The sequence below is a fragment of the Pseudorasbora parva genome, chromosome 22 (genome assembly GCF_024679245.1).
Source record: "Pseudorasbora parva isolate DD20220531a chromosome 22, ASM2467924v1, whole genome shotgun sequence".
NCBI classification, from domain to species: domain Eukaryota; kingdom Metazoa; phylum Chordata; class Actinopteri; order Cypriniformes; family Gobionidae; genus Pseudorasbora; species Pseudorasbora parva.
Window position 1 is genome coordinate 39,577,994 of NC_090193.1, and position 21,816 is coordinate 39,599,809.

The 21,816-nt window shown below is 38.1% G+C and overlaps 1 protein-coding gene across 3 annotated transcripts in view; it reads left to right on the forward strand.

Moving 5' to 3' along the window:
* The window catches only part of sptbn1 (spectrin, beta, non-erythrocytic 1), a 154,725-nt gene extending 133,632 nt beyond the window's left edge, over positions 1–21,093 (forward strand). For all 3 annotated transcript variants that reach the window (XM_067431371.1, XM_067431372.1, XM_067431373.1), the window contains 9 exons: positions 1,000–1,138; positions 1,807–1,891; positions 3,775–3,971; positions 5,976–6,073; positions 7,838–7,892; positions 13,667–13,875; positions 16,990–17,163; positions 18,509–18,551; positions 19,683–21,093. In XM_067431371.1, the coding sequence (XP_067287472.1) occupies positions 1,000–1,138; positions 1,807–1,891; positions 3,775–3,971; positions 5,976–6,073; positions 7,838–7,892; positions 13,667–13,875; positions 16,990–17,163; positions 18,509–18,551; positions 19,683–19,913 (1,231 nt within the window). In that variant the 3' untranslated portion in view covers positions 19,914–21,093. The remainder of the gene's footprint in view (positions 1–999; positions 1,139–1,806; positions 1,892–3,774; positions 3,972–5,975; positions 6,074–7,837; positions 7,893–13,666; positions 13,876–16,989; positions 17,164–18,508; positions 18,552–19,682) is intronic.
* Positions 21,094–21,816: the final 723 nt, after the last annotated feature.

A 21,816-nucleotide genomic window follows, 5' to 3' on the forward strand; every position in this document is an offset into this window, starting at 1 on the left:
TTCATAATGTCACGTCAGTTGTGATGTTAATAAAGCGTGTCAGCGGGAGATTTACAGCTCATATTATCCCTCATGCAGTTTGACTGAGCCTCTTCTACTTCTGCTGCATGAGATGAGATGAGAACACATCTTTACAATTTTCTGGGTCTTAAAAGAGTCTGCGCTTGTGATATATGTCATTATGTCATGTAAAACGCTCGTTCTGTCTGAATGCGTTTAAATCTGCTCTAAGTTTGCGTTTTTGTCTCCTATCACACATGCGCACTTCAGTAAGCCGACAGAAAGCAGGTTAATGCGTTTACACGCCGCACAAAATCGGAGTAAGAGGCAAAAAACGACCTATCCCGACCGGTTTATGCTTACGCCGTTTATGACCTTACTCCAATAAAAGAAAACGGGTTACCGCGTTTACATGACCATGATCATTATCGGCTTATTAGGCATAATCGGCTTAAGAACGTGCATGTAAACGCACTCAAAGTGTTCTTTTCCTCTCTAGGCAGGTATTCTTTTTTTGGTTTATTTATCAAAATGTTCTTTTATGTAGTTGTGTGATGTTCCGTATTTCGATCGCAGCTTTAAAATGTGATGAGAAAACATTTTACGATGTTAATCCACCACATTACCTTTAATTTAAACCTAAATAAGAAAGCCATTGTCAGTTCGTCTGTCAGTTGGCAGGCAGTTTTGGTCGCTTTATTAAAAGTTGTTGCTGTGTGCAGTGTGTAAAGGAAAATAAAAATAGTTTTACCCTCCTGCTGACAGTGTCGTGTCCCTCCCAACCCATTCACACACACACTGATGATTCGACTATCAGTCGACCATAAAGAGATTCGGCAATTCTGATTTGAATGTGTTAATCCTTAGTCGGGGACAGCCCTAGTGAATATATTGAAAGACGCAATTCATTTCTGTGATCAAAGTTGAATTTATTTAATTAAAAATACAGTAAAACAGTGAAATATTCCTCCAGTGTAAATCATCTGTTCATTCCTCCAGGGACGTGTCATCTGTGGAGCTTCTCATGAACAACCACCAGGGTATCAAGGCTGAAATCGATGCCCGTAATGACAGTTTCACGGCCTGCATCGAGCTGGGCAAATCTCTCCTGGCACGGAAACACTACGCATCAGAGGAGGTGAGTACCAACTGACCACACACACACACACACACAAACACACACACACACACACACACACACGTCTGTTTCACTATGTATGTGGGAACTCTCCATAGACGTAATGGTTTTTATACTGTACAAACTGTATTTTCTATCCACTTACACTGCCCCTGCCCCTAAACCTACCCATCACACACACACACACACACACACACACACACACACACACACACACACACAGCCCCTAAACCTACCCATCACAGGAAACATTCTGCATTTTTACTTTCTCAAAAAAACATCATTTAGTATGTTTTTAAGGCCATTTGAATTATGAGGACATTTGATATGTCCTCATAAACCACATTTATAGCGTAATACCAGTGTAATGCCCATGTAGTTATACAAATTTGTGTCCTCATAAACTACATAAACAGGCTCACTGCCCATAAACCTACCCATCACAGGAAACATTCTGCATTTTTACTTTCACAAAAAAACTCCTCCTGTGTGATTTATAAGCCTTTTGAAAAGTGGGGACCGCTGGCTGGTGATCTCAGGTTTTACTATTCTTATGGGATACATTTGGTCCCCATAATGGAATATAAACAAGGGCACACACACACACACACACACACACCACACTTTCAGATATATCTCGTATTCATGTCCATTTCCCCATCCCACAGATTAAAGAGAAGTTGCTGCAGTTGACGGACAAGAGGAAAGATATGATTGACAAGTGGGAGGACCGATGGGAGTGGCTAAGACTGAGTGAGTGTGATTAGCATAAAACTGACACATTTGAATATAAATACATTAATATGTTTATAAAGAATAATATTACAATTAGTATAAGGCGAATTATGTATTTATTAAAATAAATAATATATTCATATTGATATATTAAATGTATTATTTGAGTATATTAAGTTATAGGTAATACATTTAATATATTAGTATAAAAAAGTTATATGTTAATATAAATAATATATTTATAGTGTTAAATATATTATGTCTGTATAAAATTAAATTAATAAATGCAAGATTAGATTATACTAATACAAATAAATATAACTAATAGGCAAGTTTATTTGTATAGCACATTTCATACCCAATGGCAATTCAAAGTGCTTTACATAGAAATTAATTAAAACAGTGGTAACATATGCATGAGAAAAAAAGAGTACCATATGGACGAATAAAAAATTAAAAACAAGCATAGTTAAAAACAGTCGTAAAGATAATAATAGTAATAAAAAAATAATAATAATAATAAAAAAATAAGATAAAATAAAATAAAATGGTCAGTTCCACAATAATGGTCTGATATAAAAATAAACATTCTTCAGTTTACAGTCTTCATACATGTACCATCTTTATTAGAGCACCTCTCATTCATTTCTTTCACAAACATGTTCATAACATCCATTTTGATCACTATTCCCTGATTTTTACTCAGTAACCTTCTTGTTAAACCCATTCTCACTCATCATACCCTCCACAGATTTACACATACTCAAACCTTAGTGTCAAACTTACTATTTCCATCAAACTCAGTTTGCACTCATCATATTTAACTCGAAAGAACATATAAAATAACAATATAATATAAATAATATATTTATATTAATATATTTAATGTAATATATCAGTAAAATCATTCAATTAAACAAATGTTATTTTAAATAATATAAATATTAATATTAGCATAAAATTATTGTTATTAATATAATTATAAATTATATATAACAAATACATTTATTGTTTTTGTAAAAATATAAACACATTCATGTAAGGTTAATATAAAACTAATATAAAAAGTTGTTTAATATGAATAATAGATTTATATTAATATAATAAATTTAGTATTTTAGTTAAAAATACTTTAATATGTGTATAAGTGTATATATATATATATATATATATATATATATATATATATATATATATATATATATATATATATATATATATATATATAATAAAGGTATTATGTTAGTACACAAATTTAATTAACTGTAATAAGGTTAGTATAAAGCCAGTATAATAATAAATACATTATTAATAATAATTATTCAAAATGTATTTATTAATATAAATAATATATTTTTATATTAATAAAATAGATGTAGTATGTTAGTACAAAAAAGCAAAATATAAACAAAAATATTTATTGGTTTAAATGATATATATTTATATTAATATATTAAATGTATTATTTTAGTAAATATATTAAGATTAGAATACAATTATTATAAATAACTAATATATGCTTATAAATATGTATTTATATAAAATAAATGTATTATGTTAGTACACAAATTAACTTAAATAAATGTAATATATTAAGACTAGTATAATTTAATATATTCATATATTAAATGCATTACTTCTATCCATTGGTCAAGTGAGATTTCACAATGGCCTGTCCGACATATATCAGTCTAACAAGATTATGATTTCATAATTCATACAGTGTGGATTTTAAATGACAAAACATTATGACTCAGAGCTTTGCTTCCCATGATGCTTAGCAACTCTTATGCACCTATTTCTGACCTTATAATGGGAAGTGTGTATAAGGATGTGGGCAGCTTGGTCTTAAAATCTCATTGATTCTGACTTCCCCTTTCCCCTGGCCTGTGTGTGTGTAGTTTTGGAAGTGCACCAGTTTTCGCGGGACGCGGGCGTGGCGGAGGCGTGGCTGCTGGGACAGGAGCCGTATCTGTCCAGCCGGGAGATGGGGCAGAGTGTGGACGAGGTGGAGAAGCTGATCAAACGACACGAAGCCTTTGAGAAATCAGCCGCCACATGGGAGGAGCGCTTCTCTGCTCTGGAGCGGCTGACTACGGTGTGTGTGTGTGTGTGTGTGTGTGAGTGTGAGTGCGAGCGAGCGAGAGAGAGAGTGTTAGTGACTGTGTAAATGAGTGTGAGTGTGTTTGTGAGTGAGTGAGTGAGTGAGTGAGTGAGTGAGTGAGTGAGTGAGTGAGTGAGTGAGTGAGTGAGTGAGTGAGTGAGTGAGTGAGTGAGTGAGTGAGTGAGTGAGAGATAGAGAGAGAGAGTGCGATAGAGTGAGTGTGCGATAGAGTGAGTGTGCGATAGAGTGTGCGATAGAGTGTGCGAGCGAGAGAGAGAGCGAGCGAGAGAGCGCGCGAGAGAGCGCGCGAGAGAGTGTGCGATAGAGTGTGCGAGCGAGAGAGAGAGCGCGCGAGAGAGAGCGCGCGAGAGAGTGAGTGAGCAAGAGAGTGTGCGATAGATTGTGCGAGTGAGATAGAGTGAGTGAGTGAGTGAGTGAGTGAGTGAGTGAGTGAGTGAGTGAGTGAGTGAGTGAGTGAGTGAGTGAGTGAGTGAGTGAGTGAGTGAGTGAGTGAGAGATAGAGATAGAGATAGAGAGAGAGAGTGCGATAGAGTGAGTGTGCGATAGAGTATGCGATAGAGTGTGCGAGCGAGAGAGAGAGCGCGCGAGAGAGAGCGCGCGAGAGAGTGAGTGAGCAAGAGAGTGTGCGATAGATTGTGCGAGTGAGATTGAGTGAGTGAGTGAGTGAGTGAGTGAGTGAGTGAGTGAGTGAGTGAGTGAGTGAGTGAGTGAGTGAGTGAGTGAGTGAGTGAGTGAGCGATAGAGTGAGTGTGCGATAGAGTGAGTGTGCGATAGAGTGTGCGATAGAGTGTGCGATAGAGTGTGCGATAGAGTGTGCGAGCGAGAGAGAGAGCGCGCGAGAGAGAGCGCGCGAGAGAGTGAGTGAGCAAGAGAGTGTGCGATAGATTGTGCGAGTGAGATAGTGTGAGTGAGAGTGAGTGAGTGAGTGAGTGAGTGAGTGAGTGAGTGAGTGAGTGAGTGAGTGAGTGAGTGAGTGAGTGAGTGAGTGAGTGAGTGAGAGATAGAGATAGAGATAGAGAGAGAGAGAGAGAGTGCGATAGAGTGAGTGTGTGATAGAGTGAGTGTGTGATAGAGTGAGTGTGCGATAGAGTGTGCGAGCGAGAGAGAGAGCGCGCGAGAGAGAGCGCGCGAGAGAGAGCGCGCGAGAGAGAGCGCGCGAGAGAGTGAGTGAGTGAGCAAGAGAGTGTGCGATAGATTGTGCGAGTGAGATAGTGTGAGTGAGAGTGAGTGAGAGTGAGTGAGAGTGAGTGAGAGTGAGTGAGATAGTGTGAGTGAGAGTGAGTGAGAGTGAGTGAGTGAGTGAGAGTGAGTGAGTGAGAGTGAGTGAGTGAGAGATAGTGTGAGTGAGTGTGAGTGTGAGTGAGTGAGTGAGAGAGAGAGTGAGTGAGAGTGAGTGAGAGAGTGAGTGAGAGTGAGTGAGAGTGAGTGAGAGTGAGTGAGAGTGAGTGTGAGTGAGAGAGTGAGTGTGAGTGAGAGTGAGTGAGAGTGAGTGTGAGTGAGAGTGAGTGAGAGAGTGTGAGTGAGTGAGAGTGAGAGATAGTGTGAGTGAGAGTGAGTGAGAGAGTGTGAGTGAGTGTGAGTGAGTGTGAGTGAGTGTGAGTGAGTGTGAGTGAGTGAGTGTGAGTGAGAGAGTGAGTGAGAGTGAGTGAGAGTGAGTGAGAGTGAGTGAGAGTGAGTGAGTGAGAGTGAGTGAGAGTGAGTGAGAGTGAGTGAGAGTGAGTGAGAGTGAGTGTGAGTGAGTGAGAGTGTGTGAGTGAGTGAGAGTGTGTGAGTGAGAGTGAGTGAGAGTGAGAGAGAGAGTGTGCGAGTGAGTGAGATAGTGAGCGAGTGAGATAATGAGCGAGTGAGCGAGCAAGTGAGTGTGAGTGTGAGAGAGAGTGAGTGAGAGAGAGAGAGTGAGGGAGATAGAGAGTGTGTGTGTGTGTGTTAGTAAGGCGTCACCGTGGCTCTGTTGAACTTCTCTGTTGTCTCTGTCAGTTGGAGTTATTGGAAGTGAGAAGACAGCAAGAGGAAGAAGAGAGGAAGAGGAAACCGCCGACACCGGAGCCGGTGCAGGACGCAGAGACACAGCAGAGGTAAACGCTCGATACACACACACACACACACACACACACACACACACACACACTCACTCACTCACACTCGCACATGCTGCATGTCACACGGATGCACTTCAGTATCAGGTAATGTGTGGTTCAGTTCACACTTCAGTTTCGTTTTCTGACGTTGAAACGCGGTGTTCATATTTGTGTAAGCAGTGTTCTTAAAAAGAGTACTAAAATATTAATACTTAATATATGTATATCATTATATTACATTTTTATTTTTAAAAATTGTATTATTTAGAAGTATAATCATATTAAGAAATATTATGTATTAATATAATGAGGTTTACATTAGTATATTAAATGTATTATTTTAGTTTAAAATATAAATTAAGATAGAATAAAACTATGTATTAATTTAATATAACAATACAAATATATTATTTATATGTATTATTTTGGTAAATATATTAAGATTGTTATTTTGGTAACATAAATAAATACAGTTTATGTACAAATATATATGTATAATATATGTATATTAAATGTATATAATTCAATAAATGTATTAATATAAATCTTGTATTAGTATATTCAGTTTATTATGTTTTAGTAAATTAAATACACCTAATATATTAAGATATAAGTATAAATCTAATATACAAATAAAATATATTAATATAAATAATATATTTGTATTATTATATTAAATGTATTAGGTTGGTAAAAACATTTATCGTTTTAGTAAAAATCTATTTTAGTATATTAAATCTATTTTATTTATATAAATCATATTTATTTATAATATTATAGTAAATTGATTATTTTAGTAAAATATAACGTATTGACGTACTGGGTTTGTCGATTTCCAACCCAATTTGGGTTGTTTTTAACCCAGCATTTTTTAGAGTGTAATAATAATAAAAATAATATAATTTATTGATATAAATAAATATAATGCTTTTCAGGAGGAACTAATTTTGCTTAAAAGAATATTTAGATATTTTACAGGAAACCAGAACTAGTGGTTAACCAGCGTGGATGCACTTGTGGAAATGCACATATTTATAATAAAGTACACATATTCAACGGGAGCACAGTCGATGCATTTTGAAACTGAGGGGATCTTTCACTTCTGTCCATCGGTCAAGCGAGATCTCAAAAACGGCCTGCCATTGAACAGGAATATGATTTTGTACAGTGTTCAGATCAGATGTAATGTGTGTGTGTGTGTGTGTGTGTGACCTGGTAATCCCTACGTTATGGGGACAAAATGTCCCCACAAAAATGGCAATATCCGAAATCCTTGTCCTTGTGGGGACATTTTCAGGTCCCCATGAGGAAAACATCTTATAAATCACACAGGAGGAGTTTTTTTGAGAAAGTAAAAATGCAGAATGTTTCCTGTGATGGGTAGGTTTAGGGGCTGTGTGTGTGTGTGTGTGTGAGAGATGGGTAGGTTTAGGGGTAGGGGCAGAGTGTGTGTGTGTGTGTCTGTGTGTGATAGGTCAGTTTAGGGGTTGTGTGTGTGTGTGTGTGTGATGGGTAGGTTTATGGGTTGTGTGTGTGATGGGTAGGTTTATGGGTTGTGTGTGTGTGTGTGATGCGTAGGTTTATGGGTTGTGTGTGTGTGTTGGGTAGGTTTATGGGTTGTGTGTGTGTGTGTGATGGGTAAGTTTAGGGGCAGTGTAAGGGGATAGGAAATACGGTTTGTACAGTATAAAAACCATTACGCCTATGGAATGTCCCCACAATTCACAAAAACGTAACGTGTGTGTGTGTGTGTGTCCACAGAGAAGGAGAGCAGATTGCCCAAAATGGACTGCCGTCAGACCAGGACTCGCCACGGGTTAGTTACCGCTCCTGTACCTACCCACAATACACTAGCAGTCAACAAACACCACGAGCCACCGGTCAGGGACACTAACACTTCCCACAATGCTCTCTGATGACTCCAGACATGACACAGCCGTTTATCAGGCTATCAGTCAACTTTATGAAGGAAAATGACAATGTATCTAAATAACTTCTGTGTTTTATGGACATTAAAAACATACCAACGGATAATGACGTGTCCGGCCCTTAGTTTGTGAAAGTAATGCACAGTGGAGCTGTGACCCTGGAGCACTTCACCAGTCCTGCGCCTCCAATAGTAGCCAATAATACACTGTCTGGGTCAGAAGTATCCATGTTTCCTTTATGCCAAAAATCATTAGGATATTAAGATCATGGTCCATGAAGATATTGTGTAAATGTCCTACCGTAAATATATCAGAAATGTATTATTAGTAGTAATATGCATTGCTGAGGACTTCATTTAGGGTGTGTTCACACTTGTAGTTCGGTTCGTTTGGTCCAGATCAAAAAACAAAAACAAAACATATAGTCCTGGTCCGCTTAGCGTTCACACTGGCATTTTTAACAGCGAACCTAAAGTTACCGAACCAAAGGCACAGGGAGACGCTCACAACCTGATTGGTCGGCTTATATGACGTAGGAGCTGCTTACCGAACATTCAGAACAACGCTGTGTGCTGATTAAACGCCATCATTTTATGCGTGTACATATGGCATTATTATTACTCGCTGAGAACTCATGAAGAGCTCATAAAATGTTCAAAACATTCAAAACAGCAGCAGGATTTCCTCCGTTGTGCAGAAAAGAGACGGCCGTTCTGTCGTCTGTACCGACTGATGGCCAACAGGTCCTCTGATGAGAAGAACCAGGTTTGCTTTTTGTGCGTATTTTCTAGCATTTTCGGAACACGCTCGTCGGACAAAACATTGATGAGGCTCTTCCTCGTTGCTCCACGTTTGCCCTCTAACGTTACTCATTTTGGATACACCGATCTTTCTGCGTCGTCAAATCAGCTGACTATGCGTCGCATCTTTGTGACATCACGTCCTGTTTTTGGCTCGTTGACATGTCTTTGGTCCGTGTGGCGTTCATATATCAATCGAACCGCACCAGAGTTCGTTTGGAGCGGACCGAGACCCGTCTTTATAGCGCTCTCGGTCCGCTTGTTTTGTGCGCACCAGGGTTCGGATGGCAGCGTTCACATATGTGACCAGTCACGGAAAGTAGGGACACAAGTCGGTTCTGCGGCATTTTGAGTTATTCACAGATTCTGAAAGTGTAGTCTCCAAGCTTTCCAACGATGTGTAACACCTGGAAATCTGATAATATTTGGAGAAGTTGTGTCCATCTGAATGTAGGCCTTTAGAAAAGTGTAAACGAGAGAAAACAGCCTCTAAAGTTTTGCAGTTCTCACCTGTTCTCACCTGCTGGGAGTGACAATAGGGCTCATTTACATCTCATTTAGATAAGCCACACCCCCTGTAAAGCTGCATGGTTGCTAGTTACGACAGACGCAACGGGAAAAATCGGACCGCATTCACACCAGTCAATTCAAGCAATTGAAGCATGATTCAAATGAATAGCAGACGTTAACATTACCATCTAAAAGGCCATTAACAACAGCTAATAACAATAGGTAGATATGGGAAGGTCTAAACATGGACTAAACATGAGATAACGTGTAGGCTACGTGCTCTTAGAATGAAACTCACCCCATAAGAAACAGAAAAGTATTCTTGCAGATCTCGATGCCTCCAATGAAATAAGCCATTCGGGCACACTTTCTCTGTCGGGGTCTTCTTTGTGGATGTAACCATCTCCGAAGTTTGCGCTGTGCGTCCGTTTGCCTCTAAATGTCCAATAATTCGCATGTCCTGCCACTCTTTTTACACAGCTAAAGAATCCAGCCGTATGTTGTACATAATGTCTGGAGAAAGCTTATGGCTACAGGACTGTCTCCCATGCAGTTCTCTTTTCTCCTTGTGTAGCATTTACAGTCAAAGTTACAGATTTTCCCCATTTCGCTGTCTTTATCCCCATCAAATGTTACTATTGATATAGCCTCTGATATCTTACGGTCCAACTTGTCTGACGCCAGTCTGATACATTCACCGGCTTGTCGAATAAGTACTTCGAAACATTTTCGGTGTAACGGCCACGGTTCAGCTCGTCTGCGATCATCTTTGCGGCGTCCATTTTCATTGAATGTTGATATCAGCTAGAGCCGGCCAGAGCGCTACATAATAAGAAGCCACGCTTCCCTCGGAGGGCGGGGACAATAACAAAAGAAACAAAAGCCTGCTTAACCCCCCTTTGGAGATACACACAGACAATGACACGCCCCTACTGCGTGCTAGAATCTCCAAAAACAAGCCGATTTCAACCTCAAAATGTATGCTTTTAAATACACCAATACTGCTGTCTCAAAAACGGAGAGGCTTCTTCGTGATCTCAACTAACAGATTCTGCAAAAAAACGAAAATCACAAAATTTGAAGAAAAAAACGCTTCAATCTCATTTTACGCGAAAGTTGTGCTGCCGACTTGTGTCCCTGGTTTCCGTGACGGGTCACATATATTCAATTGAACCGCACTAAACGAGCAATCGCACCAGGGTTCGTTTTAATCCAACCGAACATGACAAGTGTGAACGCACCCTTAGACAACTTTAAAGGAGTTTTTCTCAATATTTAGATTTTTTTGCACTCTCAGATTCCAGATTTTCAAATAGTTCGGCCAAATATTGTCCTAACAAACCATACATCAGTGGAAAGATTATTTATGCAGCTTTCAGATGAAGTATACATCTCAATTTCAATAAAATTGACCCCTATGACTGGTTTTGTGGTCCAGGGTCACGTATTGTTAATTCCCCTACATGCAAAAATGAGTGTGTAAAGTGACTGAATTGCTGGATGGACTTTTGATTATGTTTTAGGAAAAAAGGAACTTAATTCCTTGTGTAAATGGTGTGTAATAGACTTCCATTACAGGTGCATTACTGTAAACCCTGTTATTTACTGTAAAAGTGAAGTGTGCTTCCTCCTGTGCTTCTCGTATTGAATCGAGAGCATTGCTTTAAAGTTTTGATATTTAAATTAGTGCAAATTATCTGCCATTTTTGATAGTTTGGGTTTGCTTACCTGTGTTTTGTTTGCGATGTGAGCTTGTGAAACCGAAACATGTTCTTCAAAAGAGTTTGGTTTGGTTTGTTTGTTTGAGGTGATTCACCATAAAATGATCTGAACACACTGTATGGTGGCTCTGTTGTCATGCACTTCCAGTGTGGCTTATGAACCGATTCTTTTCTCTACAGTTTGTATTGTATATGTGTATATACACCAATCAGGCATAACATTATGACAGGTGAGTAACACTGATGATCTCTTCATCACGACTCCTGTTAGTGGGTGGGATATATTAGGCAGCAAGTGAACATTTTGTCCTCATTGTGCTAGAAGTAGGAGAAATGGGCAAGCGTAAGGATTTGAGCGAGTTTGGCCAGATTGTGACGGCTAGACGACTGGGTCAGAGCATCTCCAAAACTGCAGCTCTTGTGGGCTGTTCCCGGTCTGCAGTGGTCAGTATCTATCAAAAGTGCTCCAAGGAAGGACCAGTGGAGAACCGGCCACAGGGTCATGGGCGGCCAAGGCTCATTGATGCACGTGGGGAGCGAAGGCTGGCCCGTGTGGTCCGATCAAACAGACGAGCTACTGGAGCTCAAACTGCTCCAGAAGTTAATGCTGGTTCTGATAGAAAGCTGTCAGAATACACAGAGCAGCTCAGTTTGAGGCGTATGGGGCGGCATAGCCCGCCGAAAGCACCAACAGTGGCACGTGAGCATCAGAACTGGACCACGGAGCAATGGAAGAAGGTGGCCTGGTCTGAGGAATCACGTGTTCTTTTACATCATGTGGATGGCCGGGTGTGTGTGTGTGTGTGTGGCTTACCTGGGGAACACATGGCCCCAGGATGCACTATGGGATATGAGCATGCCTCGACGGGTCAGGGCTGGGGGACAACACACTATTAGGAATGGTCATAATGTTATGCCTAATCAGTGTTTTTAAGACAGTTTTCTCTGTGACTTCACTGGCTGCTCATGAGCGTTTGCTCACAGATGTTAGTGTTGAGGTAGTGAAGATTAACTAAAGAGCTTTTGTTTGAGTTCCTGAAAGCCGTTTTAGCGGAGCAGGACGCGGCTCGGGCGCGGCTCGGGCGCTGTGGTACAGTAACTCATCTGCAGTGAACTCTGTGTGCTGTTGCTTTAAGCATGACGCGTCTTTCAATCGGTTCGTGAACGGATTGATCTTCAGACGATGTTTCCTGACGCTCTGCAGTGACTAGATCGATAGTTTTCCTTCTTGCATGATCTTTGTACATTTAAAGTCAACATGGAACGGCATTCAAAACCTTATTAATTACATTATGAGGTGGATTTTAAATATTTCCCGATATTAATAACATTATCCAATAGTATTATAAATAAATATAATTTATTAGTATGAAAAATACTGTTCTATTAATATATTAAATGTATTATTTTAGAAAAAATATGATATATTTGGATAATGAATAAATTAATATATTAAGATTTGAATAAAGCTAATATAAAGAAATAGAATTTAACATATGTTAAATGTATTTTTTTTATTAAAAAATATAATTCATTAGTATGGATAAATTATTTCTATTAATATATTAAGTGTAATATTATAAGAAAATACAAATACTTTTTAATATATTTAGTTTTTTATTTTAGTAAAAATAATTAAATTAAATGTATATATTAAGATTAGAAATAAAGCTAATATAAAGAAATATAATATAAATAAAATAATTTAATATAATATAAATACTATTAAATGTATTATTTTAGTAAAATTATTTAAATTATATTAATATTAGCATAACACACACATTTATTTTATCAATATAAATACTTTATTAATATATTCAGTTTTTTATTTTAGTAAAAATAATTCAATTAAATTAATATATTAAGATTGTAATAAAGCTAATATTAAGAAATATAAATACTTAGTTTATGTAAATATATTAAATGTATTTTTTAGTAAAAAATACTTTTAACATCTTAAGATAGTATAAAATTAATATAAATAATATATTTATATTAATACATTAAATGTATTATTTTTGTAAAAATAATTATATTAGTTTTAAACTAATATAAATGTAATTTATTAATATAACTATGTTGGTATAAAAATAATACAATGTATTATTAATATAAATGATGTTTATATTAATATATTTATTGTGTTATCTTTAATATAAAACTAATATAATTTATTAATATCAATACTTTATATTAATATATTAAATGTTTTTAATAAATCAAATTCTGTTAATATATTAAATTTATTTTTTTAGTAAAAAATATATATTCTAATATATTAGGATTAGAATAAAATTTATTTAAATAAGTATAATATATTTATATAAAGAATATATTTCCTATATCCAATAGCGTGCATGTCTTTGTTGACATCACAAAAAGGAAGTAAGTTAATAAATCTTGATGAATATTGAGTTCATGTTGACTTTCTAGTGTATTTTTACTATTAATTGCTTTTTCACTCCATTTTAATGAGATTCTCTCATCTCTAAAACAGCCAAAGTGACTTTCCCTCCTAACGATCTGTGAAGCGGCTTTTTCAGAATGCATCTGTGTGACTGACTTTCCTCTCTGAGTTAAACCTGAAGTGTGTGTGTGTAAGAAGTAACGCTGGCTGTGTGTCCGCAGGATGGAGTGGATGGTGAGATGAATGGAGTGGCCGAGAGGAGCTCGAAGGAGCCGAGTCCCATCCCGTCTCCGACCGCGGACAGACGGGGAAAAGGCAGCCAATCCGCGACGCTTCCGGCTAAAGGTCAGGAGACGCCGTCCGCGCAGCTGGAGGGATTCCTGCACCGCAAACACGAGTGGGAGGGGCACAACAAGAAGGCGTCCAGCAGGTACGACAGCTACTTACATTTAAAGGGTTAGTCCACCCAAAAATGAAATGTCTGTCCTTAACTCCTCTCCCTAATGTCGCTCCACACCCGTAAGACCTCCGTTCATCTTCACACACAGTTTAAGATATTTTATATTTAGTCCGAGAGCGTATGCAAGTGTATGCACACTATACTGTCCATGTCCAGAAAGGGAATAAAAACATCATCACAGTAGTCCATATGAGACATCAGTGGGTTAATTAGAGTCTCTTGAAGCATCCAAAATACATTTGGGTCCAAAAATAACAAAAACTACGACTTTATTCAGCATTGGCTTCTCTTCCGGGTTTGTGTTCAATCCTCAAATAAAGATTCAAACGGTTATGAATCAGCGAACTGATTCATGATTCGGATCGCCAATGTCACGTGATTTCAGCAGTTTGCATGATCATTTGAATATACTCCCGGGTATTTCTATTGATACAAAGCCATATTTACGTTTACATTTATGCATTTAGCAGATGCCTTTATCCATAGCGACTTGCAGCTGAGGAGTACAGGAAGCGATCTGTCATGAAGAGGCAAAAAAATGCCCAAATACAAAGATTTGGATATTACCAAAAAACAGAAAAGGGAGGGAAAAAAGAAAAATAAAGGAGGATAAGGAAGTTTTTTAATAAATATATATAAATAGTAGTGCTGGGCACGATTAATCGCAGTATGCGCAAAATTCAATAATGAATACAAAAGTGCTGTTAAATGAACAAAAGTGCAATAACATAAGGTTTGCAAACACTTTAAACAAATAAGGTGCTTTTTACAGCAGTTAAAAGTTAGTAACAGTTACAATATTTCCTGTAAATATCAACTTAAACATTAATTTAATCAAATTAAATTAAATTGGTGGTTTACGTATATTGATTGTATAGTAATATTCTCATCAGTGTTCTGTCAGCTTTAACATCGGCCGACTTTAATCTGCATATTTGTGATATTCACCACAGGGCGTTATTTAATTATATAAAGGCCATCTTTTTAAATCGTATTAAATGTATGCATCATCTTTCCTGTTAAATTCTTACATTTGATTAATTAATTCAGTTATAATAGTAAAGACACTATAGGCTGTTACCAATCAAATTAAATAATTTAAACTGCAAAAAATACAGCTGCAATAAATGTTATAAGATTGATGTTCTCAATAAAACATGCAATCATACTTTTAAACATAACCGCCAATAGGGGGCAGCAAGTGATCGTCTTCATGAGCGAGTCATTGAGTCGTTAACTATTGTCGTCGGTGAAATCATCGGTGAAATGGAACAAAAAAAGGTTGTTTGGATCTAAAATGTAAGTAACTTAACTTTAATTAGGCTACTGTTTATTGAACTAGGCTACACCATTCATGCTACACAATTCACGATTGCAAATTCGACTTGTGTTATTAACAATATCATAAATCATAAATATCAACAACTACAGAAAGCTGAGTGTTACCCCAGTATGTTTCTTCTGTGAGTTTATATCGCTGCTCAATTGTTTTGATTTCTCCACGAATGTCTCACAGAGACGGGCAGCGCGAGCCTCAACGCGACTAACTTACCAGAGGCAGAGATTCACTCATCAGTCGCTGATTACATTGAATATAATAAAAACAACAAAAAAACTGGATCATTCTCGCGTTTCTAGTTATTTTAATATTTTATTTGTCCCAGACAAAGAATGTCAAGCCCTTGGCTTCGGCTACAGACAGCGCTGTATTCTCCTGTGGCCAGTGGTCTGTCTGTGTGTGTATTCTCCTGACCAATGGTTTGTCTGTGTGTGTATTCTCCTGTGGCCAGTGGTCTGTCTGTGTGTGTATTCTCCTGTGGCCAGTGGTCTGTCTGTGTGTGTATTCTCCTGTGGCCAGTGGTCTGTCTGTGTGTGTATTCTCCTGTGGCCAGTGGTTTGTCTGTGTGTGTATTCTCCTGACCAATGGTTTGTCTGTGTGTGTATTCTCCTGTGGCCAGTGGTTTGTCTGTGTGTGTATTCAGAGGCAGAGCAACGGCCTTTCAATATAATAATAAATAACTGCGTTAATGCGTGATAAAATAATTGTCGGCGTTAATTAACTGCAGAATTATCATAGCTATCAAAATCCAGTGTTCGGCATTTTGCGTACGTGAGTTTTTGTTGTAAATGTCTATTTAAAAAAGAAAAAAAACAAAAATTTGTGTATTGTGCTAATTAATTGAGATTTCTTACAGCTCTTACAGGTTTTTGGCCTTGTCTGTTCCGTTGCTTCTATTACTCTCCCCTTTTTTGTAAGTCGCTTTGGATAAAAGCGTCTGCTAAATGCTTAAATGTAAATGTAATTAATGCGTTAACGCGATAATAACGCGTTAACTTGCCCAGCCCTAATATATACATATATATATATGATAAGATTAAGTGCTCATGGAAGAGATGTTTTTACCTGTCTTTTGAATAAAGTGACTAATTCTAACCCATATGCTAAATCGCTGAAGTAACACTTTAAGAGAATTTGAGTTTACAGATAATTACTTTCCCTGAACTGTTTATGGACATAATCATCATGTCAGAGTTTGACACTGAATTTCCGCAGTGAATCAAGAGCTCATCGATGTTTTAAAAATAGTTTGTCTGAGAAAATTCCACTGGAGAATTCTCTGGTCATCTTACGAATCACTTCAGGAAAAGTTTAAATCGCTTAAAACAGATGCGATAGGGGATTCGAACGAGCGACATCCATCTTAGAAATGTACAAAATCTGCTTCACCGTGGCTGCGCTTTCGTCATCGTGTAAAGCCCCAACGTTTGTGATTGGTGCTGCGATTTCGACAGATTTAGAAATAGGTTTGATGGGCTCTTTGCCAGACTACTTGCGGAGCACATCTAAATTTGCCGGAAGTTGTCTGGGTTTTCCTAGGCCATTGAATTCCCGCAGTCAATCAAGAACTCCTCAATGCTTTTAAAATAGTTTCTCTGAGAATTCTCACGTCATCTGAGGAATCACTTCTGGAGCATCTGGATCTGTTTTTCCTCTTAGATTGATGAAACCTTTTCACAAATCTGGATGAATAAATCCAGATGGTCCTGCATGAGTTGACTCAGCCGGTTTTCTGTTGTCCTCAGATCCTGGCATAACGTGTACTGTGTCATCAATAACCACGAGATGGGCTTCTACAAGGACAATAAGAGCGCGGGGCAGGGCATCCCGTACCACAACGAGATCCCCATCAGCCTGAAGGACGCCGTCTGCGAGGTCGCCGTGGACTACAAGAAGAAGAAGCATGTTTTCAAGCTCAGGTGAGGAGGAGACCAGACTCCTAATCTGGGTTGGGTTACTGTATTTGAATTACTTTTCCCTTGAAAAAGTAAAGTAAGGAATTACTCTTATTTTTTCTATAATTTAATTACAAGTTACTTCACAAGTATTTGAACTAAATACTAAGTATAATTATTAGGGATGCAACAATATAGTTACATACCTTGGTTTTTCACCATGGTTTTTGCTTCGGTTTTTTGCTATTCTATTCTTAAGCGACAGGAACAGAAAAGGGTTAAGCTTTCTTTATTTTACTTAAAAGACTTGAAAAACCTTACTTAAACTTAAAACTTTACTTTTAAAAAACCTTGTACACATTCCTAGTGTATTGTATAATATAAAATAAATATATATAAAGATTTACAGTGGCAGCTTAGAGATGTACAGTCGCATTTAAGTCTGAAAATGAATGAATAAATGTAGACTAAAATTAAAACTACAGTCTTCAATATACATTGATTGAAAGCTACTGTATTATTACTTTATTCAAGAGCAGTGAGTGATTTTTTTGCTTTGTCTATTTTAATACCGCTATAATTTTATCGGTGAACTGTCGCTTTAAGGACAAGCGCTCACACACACTAGTCTGCGCTGCTAAGACCTGCTCGCATCTCATACAGACACGCGATTTTACTTTCACTTTAGACATAACCGACTGTGTTTATATATGATGTGTTTGACAGTATTAGCAGTCGTATGACAGTCGTGCGCGCTCAGCGCATGGAAAACGCGAATGAAACGTTTAACCGGCAAGGCTTTAAAACGCGGCTAAACACCGCCTAACTTCAATGCATATGATTGGATATTTGCTCATATCAGCACGTAGACACACAGGCACACTCAAACACAGCCGAAATAAACTGAGAGAAATATTTCAAACGAAGAGAAATAGAAATAAGTAATTAAATACAATTCACCAGCGCGTATTGAACCGTGAATGCCGTATCGAACGGTTCAATATTATATGAGTATTGTGGCATCCCTAATAATTATACATAATACAATAGTGGACTTAACATCAACATTTAAAGTCTAATATTAAAATGCATGTTTTTATGTATCCTTCTCACATTTGTAATACTTTGGTCAGTAAATAAGATAAATTTATGTAGTTTTATATTATTTATTTGAATTAATTAAAAGAGCCGTTAGAAAGTAATTAGTAATTGAATACTTTTTGGAGAGAGTAATTTCTACAGTAATCTAATTACACTATTGAAGATGTAATGAGTAACTAGTAATTAATGACTTTTTTAGAGTAACTTACCCAACACTGGTTGTAATCTGAATCATGTGCTCAGATGTTTTTCTCGTCTCTCTCCACAGAGTTACTGATGGAAATGAGTATCTGTTCCAAGCCAAAGATGATGTAAGTCTGCTTTAATCATAACTCAGTAATATTACAATATTATGTGAAAATGTGTTCACTTCTGCATACATTCTGAAGCGGCGCCCCCTGGTGGTACATGAGAAACTGAACCTGCACATGAATGACTTATTTACAGGTTTTAGTTCAGTTTAACCCTCAATCCATTCACTTCAAATTCAATTTATAATAAATATCTAATTAAGATGGATGGATGGATGGATGGATTGGATGGATGGATAGATTGGATGGATTGGATGGATGGATGGATAGTTGAATGATTGATGGATGGATAGATTGGATAGATAGATAGATAGATAGATAGACAGATAGATAGATAGATAGATAGATAGATAGATAGATAGATAGATAGATAGATAGATAGATAGATGATTGATGGATGGATGATTGGATTGATGGATGGATGGATGGATGGATGGATGGATAGATGGAGTGACGGACGGATGGCTAGATGGATGGATCGATTGTTGGATGGACAGATGGCTAGATGGATGGATCGATTGTTGGATGGATGGATGATAGCTGGATGGATGGATGGATATGGATGGATGGATGGATGGATAGCTAGATGGATGGACAGAAAGATGGATGGATGGGTGGATGGATGATAGCTAGATAGATGGATGGATGGGCAGATGGATGGATGGATGATAACTAGATAGATGGATGGACGGATAGATGGAAGGATGGATGATAGCTAGATGGATGGATGGAATTTTGGATGGATGGATAGATAGATAGATAGATAGATAGATAGATAGATAGATAGTTACATAGATACATAGATAGATAGATAGATAGATAGATAGATAGATAGATAGATAGATAGATAGATAGATGCATGGATGGATGGATGGATGGATGGATGGATGGATGGATGGACAGATAGACAGATAGACGGATAGATGGATAGAATAATAATAGTTATAATCATTTGTATAACGCTCGTTCAGATTGGGATTGTATTTCAATTGATTTCTTTACATTACAATATATACAAATAATTCAATTGAATTTATGCAAATAAAAGTATTTTCAAGTTTTGTGAGTGTGAATTAACTGTGTGTGTGTGTGTGTGTGTGTGTGTGTGTGTGTGTGTGTGTGTGTGTGTAGGAGGAGATGAACACATGGATCCAGGCCATTCAGAACGCCGGCAGCGGCTCCTCGTCCTCTGAGAAATCAGAGATCACGCCTAGCAACCAGAGCACGCCCGCCTCCAGCCGCGCCCACACGCTCCCGGCAACCGTCTCCCTGACGACCGAGTCCAGCCCCGGCAAGCGCGAGAAAGACAAGGAGAAGGACAAAGAGAAGCGCTTCAGTCTCTTCAGCAAGAAGAAGCAGTAGACGTCCGTCTGTCTGTTCCCCGCCAACGGAAACATTCGACTCTCTCATTTCCTCAATTCTTTTCCTCTTCTTCTCATTTCGATTCTCTGTCGGTTTCCTTTGTGTCTACCCACCTCCGAGTGATATCCCAGCATGCAATGCTCATGAAGACGTCACACTCTGTGCCTGACACCCCATCAATCGGCTTCCAAAGTTGTACAAAAAACGAAAAGGAAAAATCGGTGTGTTTGACACAAAAAACGCCTGAGTGTGTCGTGACTCGATTCCAATCCAGACGTGTTTTTTTTACGCTCTTACGTTTCTATTGTGGTTGATTTTCGAATCCTGAATCTTGCTCTGGTTTTTGTAACCGCGTGTCATTGAGGGGTCTGGATATTTCAAACATTTTCCTCAATTTTGTGAGGCTGTCTTGGAGAGACGACGAATCTCTCTGTGTTGTTAGGGAACAAGACAGTGACGCTTCGAAACGATTCCACGTCCCGCCGGCGGGGGGGCGGACCGACGCGATTCAACGCTGCGCTGAAATAGCTATGCCAAGTTTCGTCAGATTTGCCTTTTAACGATTATAAGCTGATTAATATGAACGTAGACTAACATTCGCTCGAGGATCAGATCGAGGCGGGTCGAACCAAACTATAAGAATGTTTGCTAGTAACCCGAATCAGTTTTTATTCCTTTTTATTTGTTAATTGTCATTTTTCTTGGGTTTTATCATAATATATGTTTCAAATAATTCTAGTACAGAGTATAAAGATTAGATGTATTATAAACACTTTAAAGCATCAATGTTAAGTGAACAGTGGAACATTTACTGGTTAAAGGTAATGTTACTCTCAACAACAACAACGACAAAAAAACGCAAAAAAGAACAAAAAAAATGAATACGGTTACTTGCTTGTGGGCTATAGCACTGAGCATTATCTTTTCTCTTTGTTTTCTCGTTATGGCTTCATCCCGCTCTCCCGCTCTTTGATACATAGTGCGCATCCCTCCGTCACTGTATCTATTGTAATTTTCATCTACTGCACAATCAAAAGCAACATACTAGGAATGAAATCCTTCGCGACGTCGGGCGTCCTGAGCGCGTATAGAAACGCTCAGATGTATGAAACTGCACCTGTAGACTTTAACCCCTGCCCTGTTAAATATGTGCGATGTCATTAAATGCTTTTAAACATTACTCTCATCTCTCGACTCGTCTGTTCTTTGTGTGTGTGTGTTTGTGTGTGTTTATTTAGCTAGTTTGCTCGTTCTTAACATCCACATGATATGAATGTTATATTAGGCACAAATATTAATTTAGTATCAGTTCATATGTATATGGCCTACTGTACATAAAAGGAAAAGTAGCACTATTTAAACCTTTCTTTGGTTAAATCTAAGCAAAAACCTCCCCCAGTTTCTCTTGAAGCCGATACGGAAGTGACTTAAACTGCAGTTCCTCGACTGGCCACTAGAGCGGCTCCAGAAAGAGCAGAATCTCATTGAGCTCATGTTAAAATGCCCAACTTTACAGCAGAATAAAACATGTTTACAGCCTGGAACAAATTATGGTTTTGGGCTATATATCTTAATGCCCTTTCACACTGCGATTCCGGCAAATACACAGATAATGCGATCCGGCATTTGTTCCCGGGCCGCTAGATTTGGTCCATTCACACTGCCAGCCAAATACCGTAATATGTGCGCTTTCACACACAACGCTTAACGGTCCCGGGTCGAGTTGACACGTGACATCCTGATGTGACGTATAACGGCGAGCGATCTCCGCTTCAGCGCGGATAGTAAGGAGCTCCGTGGTCTCGACGTGTGTCCAGTTTGAGCTCATTTCTGCTCGTTTAATTTTAGTTTCTTTTGTATACGAACACTCTCTGCGTTTAAAACACAGACGAGCTCTTCTGGC